The sequence below is a fragment of the Anabrus simplex genome, chromosome 2, assembly GCF_040414725.1.
Source record: "Anabrus simplex isolate iqAnaSimp1 chromosome 2, ASM4041472v1, whole genome shotgun sequence".
Lineage (NCBI taxonomy): Eukaryota > Metazoa > Arthropoda > Insecta > Orthoptera > Tettigoniidae > Anabrus > Anabrus simplex.
In genome coordinates this window covers 485,370,807-485,392,428 of record NC_090266.1, presented here as the reverse complement: position 1 = coordinate 485,392,428, position 21,622 = coordinate 485,370,807, and the positions used below count along the sequence as shown (strand labels likewise).

Sequence of the window (21,622 nt, the reverse complement as noted above, 5' to 3'; positions counted from 1 at the left end):
TTTTATTAATACGAAAAATCACACCCCTACGCATAATCAATCAAAATGGAATTAAATGGAGTGTATCTATAAAATATTTATTCCACATATATAAAAGAAGACTTTATACCTGGGTATTTGGAATATAATTCTTAGAATATATCAAAACACATAAGTTATACTGTAACTGCCTGAAACTATAAAATTAGCAAGAGTAAACTACTATAACAAAACTTCCTGCTTAATTAAGTTAAGAATGAGTGCTGAGGAAATAATTGTAAAGAATTCTATTTCACATCTTTTAAAAAAAATAAAAATATTCCAAATATATACCAGTAATTAAGAAGGTACTGAGAAAATTCTCTATTAATAACTGAGGAACAAGATATTAGCAAAACTACAAGTTATAGAAGAAATCATTTTAAAAAATAAGTACAATGATAACTTCCATCACAATTTCAATATGGGAATGAATAAGGAAAGGTTCCATGATGATGAAATAAATTTTATCTTTTCAATATAATCTACAGACAAAAATCAATAACTTTATTAAAACAATGAGCTAAAAACATAGGCTACTTCCACAGTTCCTCTCATCCTGTACAGTACCTGTGACAGTAATTTTGTGCTGATCATATAAAGCTGCTCATCAAAGACACTCTTTACACATAAATATTTTATCACAGAAAGAAATCCCATCTGCAGGTCACAGAAAGGACAGTAAAATTATTGCTTGTCTGCCCATGAGGTATTATTTCTTCGTGCTGAAAACTACCTTCTGTAAGATTTTATTAAAATCTCTAGCATGTGGAATTCTATATAAAGAGTACAATAAACATGGAAGTGCAGGAATCCACAGGTTCCTTGTATTATAAATATATAATAAATAATTACACAGTTACTCTTAAAGAAGCTCAAAGAACACACACTTCTTCAGTGATCTAGAGGAAGAAAGCAGTAACTCACCACAGGAAGTGCAAGGCATATAAAAATACAAAATGTACACTGTAATGCTCACCTTTATCAACATTTGGCTGCTGGGTACCAGCTGAAGTTCTAAATAATGTAAACGATTCAGTAGTTCAAAACATGAATTCAGATGACCAGTTACATAGGATGGGTAATTTAATAACACTGATAAAACATCGCAAAATAACTTAAGTACTTATGGACATTATAAATGCAAATACATCAAAATATATAAATTAAGTTTTTCTTCTCAGGCTAAAGCTAAAGCCATACATATCACATTTACCTAATTTACATAGAAGTGCTTGAGATATTATGGCACATTTTATCAGTATTATTAATTAGTAGAATTCAGTCAAGACAATTTGGAACAGCTTCTTACTGGGTTGACCTGGGTTCAATTCCTGGCTCTGCCATGAATTTAAGACTCATTTGAGCGACTGGATGTGGCCTTAGGTAACACAACTAAGAAGAGAAGTGGGTTATAAATCTAACTCTAAATCAGACTAGAAAGGGGTCTTCCCACTTCAACCCCATGCAGATGGTAGATTGTGGTACCTAATATTTAAGTCTTCTGAATTTTAGCCCCAGTGTCTCTCTCTCGTCCTAAGCTGTCAATTACTCCTTATATATGACACAACACCTGGGCATCTGAATTAATGTTTCCTACAACTGTAAAGCTGTAATTATACAGAACTCTAGCTAAACAACATTGGAAATTGTGGCTTAAGAACAAGCCACATGCACTGAAGCAACTTCCTGCTTTCTAATACATGTCCTTTCATAAAAGCAGGGTATAATTACAGGTGCTAAGCTTCTCAAACCAAACTTATCATCATTTTTTTGATGGAGAAAAGAAAATGTGTGCTGCACGCTAGAAAAATTGCATTTGTGGAACACAAGGAGCACAGAACAGCAATTCTTCAAAAAACCAGTAAGATACCAAAAACAGGATGTTGCACTACACACATGTATGATAATTGATTTTACAACAACAACAAAAAAAAATCTGATGTGTATGTACCTGCCAATATTGCAAAAACCCAAGTAATTTCCACCTCTTTTCCCAAATGTGTGTGCATGTGCTTTTCCACCAACACATTCCTGCTCTTACCAGTCCTATGATAGAGTCAACCATGGAGTACAGGAATGTTTAAGTAACAGCTTATATGTCTACTGAACTTCAATATTATTATCTACAGTTTCAAGTTTTCTGCTTACATTAATTTACCTAAAATTGTCACAACTGATTATTAATTAATCGTATGTATGAATTGTAACTACACATTGCATAGATAACTATTACTACATACCTATGATATTTACAATTTTCATAAAAGCACAATAAAAAAATAATGCATTTTCAAATAAAAAATTTTCACAAGTATGTTATACTTTGCATTTTCTTCATTTGTCTGGCTTGTAAACTGCTTTACATTGATTTGTAAGAGGTAACAATGGTTTATTTTTTTCATTCTGTTACTATTTAATTTCAAATTCATAGTAGAACTATTATATTTGTACACATCTCAATAACTTCAGGACTGATTAAAAATAACTTCATGTAGCAATCATAATGACTATAAAATACAACAATAAAACCTATCTTGAGCATCTGGCAGATGAGGAAATTAGAGTATTTTCTCAAAACCTGCAGTATTTTGGGAAGTTTTAATTGACAGTCCAACATCTCCTGTACCTTTTGTTCTCTAGAACCATGTTTACCTAACTGTATGAGAGAAAGCAGGTTACATAAGCATCTCCCTGAAAGTATATAACTGAAGGAGTATCAGTCCTGTATCAATATGGTGATTTTAGAGAACAAAGATTATAGGATAACTATACTATAAAGAACCATTGAAAATTTAGAACACAATTTCAAGTGTAATAATATACTGCTTTACCTGAAATCTTATGATGTAAAATATAGCCAAAAATGTAGCCAACATTGAACAACACCCGCATCACAAACTGACCGACTTTATGACAAGCCATTGTTAAGATAAGAATAAGACAGATTTTGTTATTGACATATCATATTTCAGATCTTAACAACTAGAACTTCAAAAAATGAATATGAAAGTCTGAAAGGAGGGTATTATTAAGCATCCGAATGTTGCTTGATACAATTTGTTTCAATGGTCTGAAAAGGTTCTAACAAACAAAATCCATAAATACGACTTTTTGTATCCAAAATTCATATTATATTGACAGTTATCAACAGAAGTGCAAATCCAACTACAGGCTTTAAATGACAATATTGAGAAATATGGTATGAAAATCAGCATGGAGACAAGCACAACAGTGGTGATGACAAGAGGAGAAAGAGAAGAAAAAAGAATGGTTAGTATCGGGGACAAAACCTTGAGGTTGTTGAATAATTCAAATATTTGGGAAGTAAAATAATGCAAGATGCATGTTGGATAAGGAGATCAGCAGAAGTGTACAAGCAGGAAATACTTTCTACCAGAATGTAAGGAACCTGGTGTGGAACAGAGAATTTCCTATGAAATGCACAAGATGTACTATATCCCTATATTAATGTATGCATCCGAGACTTGGACTTTGACAGCAAGAAATGAGATTAAAATTCAGGCCAATGAAATGAAGTTCCCGAGGAGTATGATAGGGAAGACAGAGAGAGACTGAGTAAGAAATATTAAGGTCAGAAAAGAAATAGGGGTAGAAAAACTGAGTGATAGGGTAAAGAAGAATAAATTGAGATGATGTGGACATGTTATGCGGATGGAGGAGGGAGGGATACCAAAACAAGTTTTAGAGGCTAACATAGAAGGTAAGAGGACAAGAGGGAGGCCCAGAGCAAAGTGGATGCACTCTATCAAGAACGGTATAAGAAAAAGAAGACTGGACTGGAATACAATTACTGAAGAGGAGTGGTGAAAGGAGAGGCAATGGTACAAAAGTGCCATCACCACAACCTGGCACGAGCTGGACAATGGGAAATGAAAATGATGATAATTTACAAACATATAAACACTCTGAGCAACTGGTCAGTAAATAAAGGAAATAGAAGTGACATACAGTTCTGTCTGCAGAATCAAAGTTTAAACTATTAGTGACATAAAGCACAGTTTGTATTCTCTAGACTGCTTTTACTCACTGGTAACCCCCCCACTGTAAACCTCAGTCTCATTATTTTAACAAATGTAGCAATATTCTGTGGAAAGGTAAGCATATTATTTTGATGTGTTCTTAATTCATAGGTTTTTATAAAAAGGGATTGAAAAGCATTACTGATGTGAATAAAATGAATAACATTTGAATATTCTGTACTTACAAACTTGCAGTACAATGAGTGAGAGTACTGATAATATGTTCAGTGACGATGCTGATGAGTACGTTCCATCTCCATCTTTGATCATTGTTCCATCTCCATCTTTGATATCAATGATAGCAAGAGTACATTGAAGAGATCAGTCTACAAACTGTCTTATATGTCAAATTTAACCAGATTTCTATTAATGCTCCAATCAGTTTGTCCAGCTAGTTATGCTGTTATGAAAATATTGCTGGCCAAACAGGAATTGACAGAGCTAGCACCTTTTGTAGAATTTTAGATGAGCCAACTGAGGCAAATGACATTAGCAAAATAATAACTTTACTAGATTCCTGTATCCCTCAAAACAGGAATTCAATCAAGTCAAATGAGAAATCACTGGAGATATTCTGTTCTAATATGATACTACTGATCCATTTATAAAATCAATCCATATTATTAAGATTACACATTCAGATGAGAGGAAAGAAATATATAATTTGAATAGACAGTAAATAATCTTTCGCCAGCACAGTATCTGAAATTGATATAGCCTAAATAAAAGTTCAGGTTTGGCTACATTAAGTGGCAAAGTGGAACATTTGGGTATATGGAATATCAGAACATATTTCCAACATAAAAATTCATCTAGAATATCTAAATGGGATGGGGAATATCAACTAATCTACTCAGTCTTATAGATTTATACAGGAAGGACTGTGGTTCGATGTCTCATCCTGTCACACTATTAACGCAAAAGTTGATCTATTCCTCAAAGATCATTTAGATCCTCGGGACTTGGCACAGCACTCACACTCTCAGAGGTAGTTCAAGAAAAATATTGCTGCTGATTATTATTACAACATACAATCTGTAGTTTATCGGCTGCACTCCGAAATGCATTCAACATGAAAGCTACACTAGTTCTCACCTACTGTTGCTTCATCGAGATCAATTCCTCAATTAATGCTGGATGATGGAAATGTTCACTGTCGATAGTTTTGAGCTGATAAGACATTACTTCCTGGAGTAACATAATCCCCAATCATCAAGCTGTTGTTCACAGGATAATGAGATGTGTTTCCAAGAACTAACTGGTGTGTTTGCTGAAAAATATTAGTAGTCTAGTATTTATCCAGCTAATGTTTCAATTTAACAGTTAAAAATACTATGCTCAAACAAACTTACAGGTGATGTAAATAAGGTTGGTGAAATACCTCCACCAATTAGTTGAGCAGCTTGTGTGGATGTTGCTGTGCCAGAAATAATTCTTTGGCGTCCGGTGCTAGTGATTGAACCAGGATGGATGTTTGGTTGACCACCTGTAAAGCAAGAATATGAAGCATTATGTTGAGATATTGGAAAGAAAATTGGAGTAATTTTCTGACCTGAAAGAGAGCGGAAAGGAATGAGGAAGACAGAGATAATATTTCTGCAAAATTCTCGGAAGGAATTTATTATTAGGCCCACCTATTCAATACAGAAAATAAGGATACTTATTCACTTTAAATAGCTGTGTTAAAAACCTAGTGCATGTTTCAACCTTTGTTAGGCCATCTTCACCCGATATTCTAAAAATTATTTTAAAAATTGAAGACTACGTAGAAACCTTAAATACTTTAGTTAATCTTAAAATTGTCTGAGGTTAATCTACTGTGTTCTGTACGTTCAGTGAACCCCTAGAAATAGATATAATAAAATGGGTTATCCTTTAATTACCTCTATATACTCATGCAGGTCAGGTACATCCTGCTACCGTATGCGACAGTAGACGGAACTACCTGTGAATGTCTGGCCGAGGGTTGGCTGTTACCAAACCTGACAAAGTAAGGGAGAACCAATGGCTATGGGCAGAGGAGTTCACCCTTAGGGGGCTTGTTGAAGCCATTGTGTAGGAAATGACACATAAATTCAAATGGAAGCTGCTGCCTTGCAGATGTGGGAGAGGATTGCTAAAGGCTAAGAGAGATAACCCTGACAGAAAATCATCTCTAACGTTAGGCCTAGCAAGTCAGTTGGAGAGTAACTGCAATCGCTTTCAAAGCTTATACGAGCCTCAGATGCAAACAAAGAGCTCAGAGTACATAACAGCACCCGCTGACCAATGCCATGTATGATGGCTTACAGCCTGATGATAGGCCAAGTCTTGCGATTGTGCAACAACCCCGGAGAAGACAATACACTCGAATAGGAACAATCAATGTACAGAGTTTGACTGAGAAATGTGAAGAGTTAGTGGACATCATGGAGAGAAGGAAAATATCAATCCTAGGACTGAGTGAAACTAAATGGAAAGGTAAAGGGAAGAAAGAGTTGAGGAAAAACTATACCCTCTACTGGAATGGTAACAACAAAGAGATGAGAAATGGAATAGGATTGATAGTCTAAAGAGTTAGATGGTATTACAGAGATCCAATACATCAGTGAGAGGATTATGAAGGCAACAGTTCACCTTGGGAAAGAGAAGCTGACACTGGTGCAAGTGTATGCCCCTCAGATGGGTTGCAGTCAAGATGAAAAGAACAAGTTTCTCGAAGACCTAAAAGAGACCATCAGTGAAGAGAGGGTAATCATCATTGGGGACCTCATGGCTATGGGAGAAGGAATTCAGAAGGGGAACATCTCCTAGACTTCTGCATAAAAAACTGTTTGGTAGTAAATAACAGTTGGTTCAACAAAAGAGTCAGTCACAAGATTACCCGTTACAGCTGGGATGGGAAGAGCAAGACGGTCAATGACTATGTCATTACAGATAAAGAAAAGTAGACTTGTGACTGATGTCAAGGTGATTCCAAGTGAGAACCTCAATAGCGACCACCGGTTATTAGTAGCAGATCTGAAAGGCATTAATGTACTGAAGATAACATCCAGGAAATTACCTAAGATTAAGTGGGAACTACAACAGAGTGCAAAAAGGACCGACTATCAGGACCGTATAAGAGGACAACTGCCTACAGACGAAGTGGAGAGTGATGAGGTAAGAGTGGACAAGATTTTCAAACACCTTGATAAAAGAAGCAATAGAGGTTTGCAGGAAGACATGTGCGAGAGTAAGGGAAAAAGAGGCACCCTGGTGGAATGAAAGAATAAGATCCTCAATAAAGGAAAGGAACATAGCACAAAAAGAATAAGATAGAGAGAAATCCAAGTCAGAACAGGTAAGGGACGAGGGGAAGATCAGAGACCTCAAGCAAGTTTACTGGGACAAGAAATTGAGAGTTAAAAGAGTAGAAGAAGAAGAGAAGATAAAATGCTGGGAGAAAAATACTCAAAAACTGAAGGAAGATAGCAGAAGCAAAATGAAGCTATTGTTCAGAGTGATCAAAACAAAACAAATTCAGTTGAAACCATCAAAGCAATTGAAGATCCTAATGGAAACCTGGCCAGGAAAGACTTTTTTTTTTACTAGTGGTTTTACGTCACACCGACATAGATAGGTCTTATGGCGACGATGGGATAGGAAAGGCCTAGGAGTTGGAAGGAAGTGGCCGTGGCCTTAATTAAGATACAACCCCAGCTCTTGCCTAGTGTGAAAATGGGAAACCATGGAAAACCATCTTCAGGACTGCCGACAGTGGGATTCGAACCCACTAACTCCCGGATGCAAATTCACATTACATGTAACTATTCTCATGTTTAGACCCATATTGAAATTTGCTATATTTTGCATACAATTTTTATTTTTTATATTCCACCTATTCAATACAATTGATTTTGTGTTGTTAGAAATTCATTTTACTACAACACTACATTAAAAGGAACATGTTCCGCTCAGATTACGAGCATCCTCAGCCTTTGTAACTTATCTCAAGGTTAAGACCTGTCATTGTTAATTTGCTTATACAGTAGAGCAGGGCCTCTCAGGGTGCATGCGCTTGGTGCATGCACTGTGCAGGGTACAAAAGACGACTTCGCTTGGTTGACCAGAGTGCAGACCCCCCACTCCTCGATTTGGAGCAATAGCGCTGTCTCTCTCTTTCCAAACGCCTGTCTCGCTCGCTCCCCCTGTCTCCCTCTTCCTCACCTGCTGCGTAGCGCTCCAAATCCGAGCTGAATTGAGCCGAGCTTAGCCGAGTAGCCCAGAGACGAAGCGTTGGTCCGAGCCGTGCCGAGCGATGCACAGTGCACGGAGCTCTTGCATCTCGATTTGCACGCGTGAGATTTTGGGCGTTTGAGAGGCCCTGCAGTAGAGTCTCGATTATCCGACCTAAACGGGACCTGGAGTACGTCGGATCACCGAACATGTCGGATAATACAGAACAACTTTGAAAATGAACTAAAACATGCAGGAAGGCTATACTGTATTACTATGTTTTATGGTACTCTATTTATTGACTTATCAATTCAATTGTACAGTAGATGCAGCATTCAACGAAAACATTCCAAATGTCTTACAAAAAGAACCTTGTCAACAATGTCTGCTTGCCTTCTGATTCACGCTTTCTTGGTGCGAGATCCCGCCATCGACGATAATCCTTCACTGTGAGTCATCGTTTTCTCCTTTTGTTCTGCAATGCCTCATTCTTCTTCATCATCCTCATTTTTGTTAGCATTCACAAGACCAATAATATCAGGGTCTGTTAGTTCAAACAGCTGATCTTGTGCACACCACTTACATCTTGAGTCGTACCATCCTCACAGCCAGGAATGCAATTCAGTAAGGGAGCAATGTTTTCCATGTCGTCTTGTACCACCTCCTCTCGATGTTCAACCTCACTGAACAATATGTTCCAAGACTTTCTCATGTCGTTGTTTCAACTTCTTCCCAAGACTGCGCTATGCAGTATACCATGTCTTTCATGATGTTTCGTTTTAACCTTTCTATCATGTCGTTGCCATTGTCCATTTTCTCTATCAGGGATGAAAGGAGTTTCTGCCGATATTTCTTCTTCAATGTTTCCAGCACATCTTGGTCCATTGGCGGCATAATGACGTCATGTTAGGAGGGAGGAACATGAACAGGAACATGAACAGAAATGTTTTTAAATGTCCTAGGCTTCTTTGCTTTACCGATCATAAGCAATTTTGCTTTTAATATTACTACAGGCAAGAACAGTAACTCTTTCCTTACTACGCTTGTAGCCAGGTGCAGACGTCTTGGCTTGGGCTGCGAGAGTTTCGAGGCAGCATCTTGAAATTCAGCCCAGTCACATCACAATTAAAAATCTGATCACCGGTTAATCCTTCAGCAAGAATTATTTCTTGAATTTCCGTTTCAAATTTCACAACCTCATCGGATTTAGCTGACAGTTTTTCTCCACAGATATTAAGCTGCCTAATTCTGTACCGCTTTTTCCACCGATCAAACCAATGAGCACTGGCAGTAAAATTAGGGCCCCCTTCATTAAACTCCTTCTGGAAATACACCGCCATTTTTTTGCAGAATGGGGCCAGATACTGACAGGCCTTTTTCCCGGTTCTGAGTGAACCAAAGAAATAGTGCTTCACTTACTTTTTCGTACTCACATTTTTCACTGTTTTTCTAATTTTCAGTGCATCACTTGTTAACCTGGTACAGCACCACTTTTCAATTTCTTCTCTCTTATGTTTCCAGCCTACCACTGTAACACGTCTAACACCATAATTTGGAGCCACTTTTTGAAGAGTTTTCCCTTTTTCCAGTCTCTTTAACCCACTCAACTTGTCTTCCACAGAAACAGTCACTTTCTTCCGTTTACTCACCATACTCACAGAGGATATACATGAAAACTATAACATCCGCACCCAAGCAATATTACACTGAACAATGACTGAAAACTTGCTGCACCTGTCCTTGAGAAAAAAACGGGCCTACCGCATGACTGACAGTGCTTGTCTCACGGTTATACCCTCCACACCGGATGTCCCAGAATTGCGTCCAAATTGCGTTCAAATTAAGCCTACCAGTGTCGGATCACATGGAATGTCGGATAAGCGAAGGTCGGTTGAGTGAGACTCTACTGTAACTAATTTGTACTTAATTATGATTCTAAAAGCTAAGTGGTAAAATACGTGAACATAGGCATTTGTAAACACAACGGACAGTTTAACAATTTAAAATGACAGTGCTAAAATTAGGACATACATTGATTCTAATCACATTGACGTCCAAACCACAGTAATATCTTCATAGTAATATGATTTGGCTAAAATTCCCATGTTCTTTGTTTTTTAAAAGCAATTGTTAGTTTACTTACTATATTAAAATTTGAGTCGTAAATCCTGTTAAAACTTAATAGTATCTAAAGCTTAAAGTCTTAATATGCGTGTCAAAGAGGTTGGAAATATTCTGCATCATGTATTGGTTTTGAGGCATGCTTCTGTAATTATTAGTTGTAAACGGTAAAATGCAAATTGTTGGCAGTTTCTTCAAACTGGTCTTTACATTGGAAGCAGTTCGTTTTTATGAGAGCTGGGTTAAAAGGGACGTCAATCTGAGAATCTTGAAATGTTGATATATTATTCAATTTCACAATCTTTAAATGATGGTGCATCTGTAACAAAGGAAAATATGTGATAATGTTGTGTGTTGTTGTGCTTTCACAGCAATCATATTGGTGTGCGTCACTTACCCCTTGGACTACTACTATAATGCCTCGCGGTGCTTGTTACATCACAGTGACTGCTTGCTTTCGTGTTTCTACTTTTTGTGTTATAAGTATGAAGAAGCTGTTGTGAAGGGCGAGTAGGGGACTTAGGGGAAGAAATGGTAGGCAGGGCGTTGGACCTTGGCGTATTGTGTGAAGGGGAGACTTCATGCATTGTCAAAATAGTAGTTGTGTCCATTTTTGTGGTGGGAGTTTTCAGATTAAATGTCTTAAAGAATTTACTATTATCTGATTTGAAAGTTTGTAGTAATATTGGTAATTGCTAAATTAACAGATTCTTTATTTCGATCGCATCATTCAGATATTTTCCCTATTAAAATATTGGTCGAAATGAATATAAATATTCTCAAACTTAGTCATTAACTTCCCCTTTTCAATCCTTTTGATTATTTTAATGTTTCTGTCTATTGTGGTATATTGATGGCCGGTTTCCTTCATGTAGTTGCTCACTGCGGAATATTTATTATGCTTTAAAGCATTAAAATGGTCCATGTATCTGGTAAGAAAGCTGCAGCCAGGTTGACCAACATACGAAAAATTACACTCTGTGCATGATAGTCTGTATATCCCAGAACCTTGATATTTGTTATTATTGGAGTTTACTATGTTGTGATTAAAGAATAAGTTTTTATGGGTGTTGTGTGTCTTGAAAAATCTATTTGTATGATCCGTTTTTTTCAATGGGTTTGCTATTTGATGGATCACTGGACTGGTGCAAGTAAAAGTTGTGTATTTTGATTTTTAATCTTTTCCAGGGTAAGATTTGTGGCTAATTTGAGTTTTACTTTGTTGATGATTCGATTTACCATCTCTATTTTGTATCCAATAACACATTCACTGCGTATTAGCAGAGCGTCACATACCCGCCAACCTGAGCAAAATATTTGTGTGGGACTCTTTAAAAGTTGTAATTATCGAAACTTTGTACGTTGGTAGGACGAGTTCTATCGAACTCATGGACTTATCCCACTCACGCGCCTGGTGCGTGACCCGCACGGTGGTTGAAATCAAGAAGTAATACTGGTCACCAGATGGATCACGCGCCACGCGCGTTGGTAGATTACTGTGCATTATTTACCGCGGATAGCAAACAAATGCATAAAGTGCGTTACAGACATAAATATATTCATATTTACACTTCTCTATAACAGAATTTGACAAACAAAAATGAAATTCTTTGGCTAATTGGGTAGGTCTCGTGATGTTGAAGGAACCACATTGTCAGCCATCAGAAAAAAATATAAATAAAACTATAACATAAGCATCACGACGCAGTCAAAAATGATTACTGCACATTCTTTCAAGTTACTTATAAATGCGATGAGGAATAAGTAACAATTAGATGTTCTTTCTTGTTATACACATATATGATGCAAGATTACACACATATATGATGCAAGAATAAACGATAATTACAAGTTCAGTTCTTTTACTGAACACATTGCAGTAGTGGAATTTATTTATTTCAAAAGCCGAACCACTCGTAATTCTCCTGAAGAATTAATAAACAGAAAATGCAGTGTCTTAGCTCGCATTGAAGTGGTCTTGCTGCTCAAAGATCCCATAAATGAATGATAACGTATGACGACAATCCTGGAAATGGTATACGCATGCGCAAATATGGCTACGGATGAATCTGCTAGTAGATGGACTTACACGATGTGCGGGATGACAATTAGAGCCTTTCTTACCATGCGGGAAGCCTGTGATTTACATTTCCTAGCAACTGTCCCATGACACGCTAGGCTCGTGCTCCGCACCTGCTTATAACGTAGCGTCCGCATTGAACTTGATAACTAGTGCTAGTCCTTTTATGAAATTTATTTCCTTCGTTAAATTCGCGGGTGATAAGGGTATTTTGAAAGCTCTGTAGACCATGCCAGGCATGTTTGTACGATTTCGGGTGAAGTGAATAATTTCTTTTTGTTACTGAAGTATGTGTCGGCTTTCTGAATATTTGAAAATTGAATTTATGGTTTTCCTTGACATTGAGAAGGCATATAACAGCATTGCAAGAGAGAAGATATGGGAATGCCTGAGAAGAAGAAATGTGCCAGAGGGACTGGTGAGGAAAGTTCAGATGCTGTACGAGAACTGTACCAGCTGTGTGCGATTGGGTGACGTACATTCATCCTGTTTCAAGACCGAAAGTGGAGTCCAGCAAGGCAGTGCACTATCCCCATTACTGTTTATCACCATCATGGATGATATAATGAAGAATGTAACCGTTACTACAGCGGTTACACTAAACAAAACACTAAACACAGTAAAGGGAGGAAAGTAAGTGCAACTACACAGTATCAAAAACCACTACACACTTAGTGAAACATCGGCTGAAACTACGCGGAGCTTCGCCGATAACAACATAGGTAAATATCAGTAGGGCCAACTACATGACAATAAACCAGGAAGGTGGGAAGGAGCTGAGAACATCCCAAGGGCATGGAGATGGCTTAGGTTGCAGTTTAGGAAATAATCAACCGTGATCCTTAATTTTCAAAAATATTATTTACCAAAGGACTTTACAAATGAATTCCGAACAAAATCCACCACGCGGAAGGTACCGACACACAACAATAGTAAAATACAACCTGCATGTTCTGCTGTGACACACCAATTATTAATACACGTTCTTTGACAATAGCTTCCTATAAGTTCAAAGATTCAAACAAACTATATATCTAGTTACAAATCCAGTTGTACAATGCAATTTAGTTGGTAAGAAGAAACGTAATACGCTATTACAATTTACAGTGAAGTTAAACGTACCTTTCAAAACTTAGGCGTACATCAAGTGACACGGAACTACCAGAGGCAAAACCCCAAGGTAAATATATTAAACTACAATTTACATATTTAGCGAAACAAGGAACAGGGAATGCCTCAAAAACAAACAGGCAAGCCCAGCTGAAAAGCTAAGGCATCATAAATAATTATGTGGCGAATCTAGGTGAGGTTAGGGCAGACTCCTATATGAAAAGCAAGTGAACATCACAGGAAATTTATGCTGGAACAGAAATCAAGAGTGCTTACCCCTAAATGGCCCATCCCGGTAGCGAGACGTCAAAACTTCGGACAACCAGACAGACGGCTCACAGACCACAGACCGACCCCGAATGCTGCCTTGTTCTCTTTAAAAGGGGAACTCTGGCCTTGGAGTAGCCAATCAGAAAGCAGGGGCCCACCTATCGCCACCCAGATTCACCAATGACAACACCTACTTCAGTCACGAACTTTAAATAATTTTCTCGAATACGCACAATCGCGAATCTTCCATTTCCAGAACAGTCAGAAAATACTTTCTAGAATACATAACCAACAAAAGGCAACACACCCTGTTCAAAAATTCATATGACAAGGTTCTGGACACTTCCAGTAAATATAGAACTGAAATCTACTATTTAGAAATACCATATGTTACCTAAATATTACACTGTACAGGTTAGGTCGTTACATGGAATACAAATAAAACATTATATCACCACACTTCAGATCATACCATAAGTACTACGGAAGGTTTACAAATAAAGTCTTCAATAAACACTTTCCACTTCCAATATATTCTACACCTGTGACATCTCCCTCCCCCTGAAAGTCGAGCCACGCTCGACCATTAACATAATTTTACTGGGGAGAAAGTGATCAATTTATAAAACGTTCTCACACATTATAGATAGTAAAGATACATGACCCTAACAATCATGATTTCTTGAAGTTGACCTTCAAACAATAAACAAAACAAGCTGTCGCTACACCGAAGGTCCTTTTAGTAGCCTAGAGTTTACGGTTTACCAATAATTTTCAAAAATAATAAAGGTGTTCATCGATCGACCTATTCAATAAATATCACATAAAAGTCCACATGGATAGTCACACTACATTTCAAGATGCCTTCTGAACCTTTTACAATTGCTTTGACAATTTCTACTCTGTCCACCAAAGGATGTACACTCTTTCCTTCTTTTGCAAGTAATCAGCTTCATTTTCCGTATCAAAATTTAATCACTAAATTTTACACTATTGAGAATTGTTAGTAATCCAGAACCTTCTCGCTTTCCAGTCAGACAGTGTTCAAGGCCTCCTTAGTCAAGTTATGGACTAAGTATTTGCACCACTTTTTCACACCAGTCACAGCACAGCTAGGCCACAGTATCTTGCTGATGATGTGGCTGCCGACACAGTCGACACAGCCGTTTGCCGCCAGCCTCCATTCAATTTCAGTCCAACCCAGGTAGCTAGGTGAGTTTCAATCCAGTGGCATCTTGCACCAGATAAACAGATGGGTGAGACACCGTCCAGTCAGACTGTCTCCATTAGGATGTTCACCACAGGATTGTGGTGCCGGATGGTAGCACCCAAGGCACACAGTGTGCACTTGGCACTTCAGGTTGTCGTCAGAAGAAGCTGGTCACTGCAGCCACTGTAACATAAACAAACCGCAGCAGACAGGGGAATACTTGAGGTAAAAGTATGCTGCTGGGCTCAAAGATCTTGCGTAGAGTCACCCAATGGGTGGCTTAATGAGAATGCAGTAGGGATTTCCCCTCGCACACCAGGGATATTAGGGCACCTAGCCCCGGGGTAAGCACTATAATTCATTCATTTGACACGTTTACGGTGGGGGTGAAAGGTACTACAGGAGTTTACCCTAAACCTGAAAGTTAGGGGAATAAATTCCAAGCAGTGACCCTAAACTAAAACCTACCTAACTTACAATACTAAATCCATTACACAAGAGGATACCTAAAGTATTTACCAACAAAATTACTTACAACTACTTTACAACAAAACTTATTATTACCTTATAACTAAACTCTTATAAATACCTTACAATAAACTTATCACTATCTTGTAACTAAACTCTTACAAATAGCTTACAACTAAATCTACATGGTCACCAACTTATGGTATTTACCCCTCCCTACCTGACTTAAGGTACCTTGACCTGGGAGAGATGGACTCTGCTGATCCTTTTCCTTTTGGGATTGCTCACCAATAATGTCACCGGGGTAAGGAACCTTAAGATGGTGCAAAGACCTCAAAATCTGGGGGCCAACTTACTGATAACATGGTCCGCAGCACTAGACGGGGTGCGTTTTAATAAACACCTCGTCACCCACAGACAGATTGTGCGGTCTTCGCCCGTGGTTGTAATTACGCTGGACCTTAGCATAATAAACCTTCAAGTTCGTTCGTGCACGGTGCCAATTATCTTGGATGTTTTCTGGGCTGGCATCGTCGGGCAGAAGATCATTAATTGACCACAGATTAGATAGAGGAGAATTTGGGGTAAAAGTCAACATTAACGAAGCAGGGGGTTTGCTTGTGGCTTTCATGGACAGCAGTGTTTAAATGCAAACGACAACCAATTTAGTGAGGAATCCCACTGGGAGTGGTCTGAGGAGTGATAAGCGATGAGGGCAGATTGCAGGTTACAATTCACTCTCTCAGCATAATTTGGCTTCGAGTAATACGGGGTAGTGGTTACATGAGCAATGGATAGATCAAAACAGAAATTCTGGAACTGGACAGAAGTAAAGGCTCTTGCGTTATCACTTACCAAAAATTGACAGGGTCCAAATGAAGCAAATATCTGTTTCAAGCACGAGATGGTGGTGTTGGCGTTAGGCATACGAGTGGGGAACAGACACGTAAAACGCGAAAAGGCGTCAACACACACAAGTATGAAACGATGACCATTCCGAGATCTCGGGAAGGGACCGATATAGTCTATGAACAGTCTCTCCATTGGGCGAGAAGCTTGCTCAGAAGACAAGAGACCTAGATGAGTATTCTGGGCAGGTTTACTGATGTTACAAATCTTACAGGACTTGACAAGGGTACGGATCTCACTATCCATGGATTTCCAAATGAAATGGTTACGAATCTTCTCCGTCGTTTTGAAAACACCCAGATGATCGCCCACTGGGGATTCATGAAAATATTTGAAGAGAGCCGGGACCAGGTTAGTTGGGACTACAATTTTGGGGTCTCTGCGACCGCGAGCAGGACAACACAAGACACCATTCTTAACTCTCTTGGTGCCAGGCGGTAGTGCGAGCATCCACCCTTTAAATTGCCAGAGCCGATCTGGTCGGCCTTTAACAATCCAGTCGGAAGTTGCCAGAGCCGATTACATCGGCCGGCTTAAAATTCTGTGATATACATAATTTTGAGGTAACCTATAGTGACGTGCATACTTTTGTTACAACCTGTAGTAAAAGGGCTACACGTTATTGTGTGCCTGACCTTGCTTTCGCATTTCTAAGAGGGTGTTACACCTTTCACAAGAGTCGTTTCCTGTGTTTACAAATACCGCTAACCGGTCAGTAAGAGATAGCTCCTTGCAGTGAGTGGATTTGTGACAGGAAAATGGCATGTTGTTCATGTGATATTTTTTCAACAGGTATTGATGACAATAAATTAATGCAGTATTTGGAACAATGCGAATTTAACGCGGATGATTTATCGGATAGCGATAGGGAATTTATTTCAGAGAGTAGCGACGAAATTATACTGGACACGTCCGCGGAATCACCGCAGCTAAAGAAGAGATGTTTGATTGTGTCTAACAGCACTACTCTGAATATAGTGGTAGATGAAACTCGTGATAACGAATATGATAATGTCTCTGGAGAACATTTTGTGGAAATTTGTCCCAATGAACCCGACAACATTCCTCAACCTCCTGTCTCCTTCAACGAAGTTCTTGGACCTAAACATGTCCTACAGTATGATTCTCCGCCCATATCATACTTCAATTTACTTTTCACTTACTCTCTGCTAAACCTTATAGTCACATATAGTCCTCTATCATTACCTAAATGCCGGTCTCCGTGGGCCAAGTGTAGCGTGTCTGCCTCTCACCCGGAGGTCATGGGTTAGATTCCCGCCCAGGTCAAGAATTTTTGCCTGGTCCTGAGGGGTGGTTCGAGGTTCACTCAATCTAAGTGACCCTAAGTGATTGCAATTACTGAGAGGATCCGTCCACTGACCATGATTCACCTCATAAACTGCAGGTACCGAACTGAGCAGCAGTCGCCTAGTAGATCAAAGCAAATCACGGCTTTAGTGCCATACATTTCTTAATTTCGTAAATTCTGTTGTATTGTAAAATTATTTTTCTAACATATACTACAACCAAAAACGAGAATTTTTTCTGAAAACAAAAAACTGTAATATCAACTACTATTTTTTACTTATTTAATAATTCAGATTTATTTTAATACTGTGTTGTCCGCACATAGAAAATTTGTTGTCAGTATTTGCCAAACATTGATACATACACGCAAATTTTATCAGAGAGTAAAATTGTCTTGTTTTTACTAGTGACATATGTTTGAATTTTTATTTTTTACGTTTTTATTTTTCTCGTTCAAATTAGTTATTCTATAGAATTGTATTTAGAAATACATTATAGATAATTACGTATATTCTTTTGTATCATAAATTATTTTTTCAAAGTAGATATTGAGAGAGAAAGTGCGAAAATATTTTTCTCTTCCTAAAAATAAACTTTATCGACAACTATAAATCAACAATAAAACGTTTTTGACTCTTTATATCTCTCCAAACCATTTTCTTATTCTACGTAGTCGATATGTAGAAAATTTCATGCCGGTATTTGCTATACACCGGCAGCTATACGCGAATTTTAACCCTTTCCTGCCCGCATTTTCACTCCGCTTATCCCCAGGTTTCAACCTATTATTTTGCAAAAACTGAAACAGACCGTATTGTTTCAGAAAAAGTTAAATACAGTAAAAGCTATTGATCACAATGAATTCAAATTTTCCAATAACATTAGAAAATATACCATCACATCCATTTCTCTGTTTATTGAGTCATAATGTGTTTTTCACCCCCCCCCCCCCCTCCTCGTGATACTCGACACAGAGAGAGTCTGCATTTGTCACATTCCCATGTTGTCTGAATCCCTCAAAACCAATAATCACGTGATTTTGGAAGTGGAATGATGCCCATGTATGTAAGATTTTATTTCATCTGGGCAAGTGTCTTCCCATTCTGTTTTTATCTTACCGGAATGCGACTGCTTGAAGGCTGCATGCGCAATAGGCTATGTCACAGAATAATTTTTCTCCTCCTAACATACGTAAAAAACAATCTCTTTCCCCTAATACTCTTTCCGAATTATGCGCAGGTTCAACATCATCCATTTAATCATTCAGAGAAACGAAACGTAATATTTGTGTTACCTGAACTGCCGTGTCATCGCCATCAGGTCCGATTTATCGATATTCGTTTTCATTCATATCACTATTATCACTAAAATTATCTTCGTTGATATATTATTTACTCATTAAAAATTCACCTGCACCCCTACTCAAGGGTTCTGTGTCACTTTTTTCGCCCATATTCAGCTCAGTTTCAATATACGCGATATTCAATCCTGCCATGTTTACGAACAAAACAGCTGACCCGCGCTCGCGGAAGTTCAAGACCGTTGCCTAGGCAACGTCAAGACAGATTATCTCTCTTCCTTTATTTCCTAAGACTTTTAGATTGCACTGCGTGTTCATAAATGCCTTATAAATACTTCACTGATGAAAAAAATAAAATAAACTATCGCACAGATCGCAGACGAATGCAGATAATGCAGCCGGGCGCTTTCGGGCGCTAAGGACCGGAAGGCTAAATGAACAGTCGGGCGCTTTTGGGCGCTAAGGACTGGAAAGGGTTAAAATACATGTATTTCCACGGAAAACGGCCTGGCACTTTACAGCAGTAGAGTGGAGGCGGAGCTCTGGCCTCTTCCAGCTGATGGGGAGCGGCCGACCAGATCGGCTCTTGGCTCCAAGAGGGTTAAGGATGTAGGGCTTAACATGCTCGCCGGATTTAATCCTGTCGATAATACCTTTTAAGTCAGCATCGTCCTCCTGATGTTTGGTTATATCCTTGAAAAGGAAGGGAGAGTCAGTGAGAAGTACATTGACTAAAGCTGCTACTTGTTCGGGAGAGGGGTCTGCCGGCTCTGATTGAGGGTCAGAGCTGCCTTGATAGAACATCCTATTGAGGCCATCAGCCACAACGTTTTCCGTGCCACGAATGTGGCGGGTTTTAAATTGGAAGGCTGAGATGCGCACTGCCCTACGTGCTAGACGACCGGTCCTTGGCGGCTTGGCCAGTACCCAACTCAACGCCTGATTATCAGTTTCCAGATTGAAAGGAAGATGTTCCAGGTACATTCAGAAGCGTTCTAAAGAGAAGACAACAGCTAAGGCTTCCAACTCATAAATGGAATAATTTTGCTCAGCAGGATTCAGGGCAAGCGAAGCATAAGAAATAGTACGACGCCCTTCTTGAAATTCCTGAAGAAGTACACCGGATATGCCTGAGGAAGAGGCGTCAGTCTGAAGGATGAAGCATTTAGAAAAGTCTGGCATAGCCAGTACAGGAGCGTTACATAAGGCAGATTTCAAGTCCATGAAGGCTTCGCATTGGGCATCACCCCACACAAATTTGGCATCCATTCTTAAGACATTTAATGGGGCTGCACGTTCAGCAAAATTGGGAATGAATTTGTGAAAAAAATTAACAATGCCAATGAATCTGGCTACAGCCTTGACGTCCTTCGGAGGGGGAAAATTCTGGATGGCGGCAGTACGAGACTGATCGACTGAGACAACCCTCCCCGACACAATATGGCCTAAGGACATCTGGGGTTGTGCGAAGGAAACCTTGTTGGCCTTGAGGGTTAGACCTGCTTTACGCAGTCTTTCAAGCACTTTGTTGAGATGGAAAAGGTGTTCCTCGAAGGTTTCACTAAAAATCACCAAATCGTCAAGGTAATTATAAACAAACTTGAACTTAATGTCAGATAAAACAATCCAGTAACTGTGTAAGGACAGCTGCTCCAGTCGCCAAGCCAAAAGGGACACATTCAAATTCATATAGGTTCTAATCGGTCGCAAATGCTGTGAGATGCTTGGATTCTTTGGCAAGAAGTATCTGGTAATAAGGTAAGGTAAGGGTTGTTCTGCCCGAAGGCAGGTCCGAACCTCCGCAGAGGTGTTCCTGAGCCGGAGTTTACGTGCGGTAGGGTGGCCAGTTCCTTTCCGCTCCTCCATTCCCTTACCCCAACCAACAGCGCATGGCAACCCATCCAACTCCTGACCACGCCCAATGTTGCTTAACTTCGGAGATCTCACGGGATCCGGTGTTTCAACACGGCTACGGCCGTTGGCTATCTGGTAATAGGCCTGATTTAAATTGAAGGTGGTGAAAATTTTTGCATTAGCGAACCAAGAAAAACAAGAGTGCAAATCAGGAAGGGGGACAGATTGGAGGGCCACCTTACGGTTCAACATCCGATAGTCCACTACAGAACGATAACCACCTTGCGGTTTAGGGACCAGAAACATGGGAGAATAGGCTTACTTGGAAGGCCGTATCACTCCGTCAATAATAGCCATAAGGGCTTTCATTTTGGGAGGTGACAACCGATACGGAGGAGAGCGAACAGGTATGTTATCCGTAACTTCAATTTTGTATTCTAATACAATGGTGACACCTAACCTGTCGGTAAAGACATCAGGGAACTTATCGCAGAATTTCTTAAGTTGATTGACCTGCTCTTCGGGTAAGTGGCTAAAATCAAAAGCCTTGGGTTCGTCAGAATCTTCAGGAACAGTGTTAACGTGACAAGGCAGAATAGGGAAGCGATCACACAGCTGAAAGGTTCTCGCACAAAATTTAAAATGGAATTTGTAGAACTGCAGGTCCAAAATCATGCCTGTTTTAACAATAAAATTGGCACCCAATATGAATTGGCAGGATAAATCTTTTGCCA

At 39.0% G+C, this 21,622-nt stretch overlaps 1 protein-coding gene across 2 annotated transcripts in view; it reads right to left on the bottom strand.

The window, feature by feature from the left end:
- Window positions 1-389: 389 nt before the first annotated feature.
- Window positions 390-21,622, bottom strand: part of LOC136864193 (histone-arginine methyltransferase CARMER) — a 466,045-nt gene continuing 444,812 nt past the window's right edge. For both annotated transcript variants that reach the window (XM_067140868.2, XM_067140869.2), the window contains exons 11-12: window positions 5,414-5,547; window positions 390-5,331 (exon numbers count right to left, since the gene is read on the bottom strand). In XM_067140868.2, coding sequence (XP_066996969.2) covers window positions 5,212-5,331; window positions 5,414-5,547 — 254 coding nt within the window. In that variant the 3' untranslated portion in view covers window positions 390-5,211. The remainder of the gene's footprint in view (window positions 5,332-5,413; window positions 5,548-21,622) is intronic.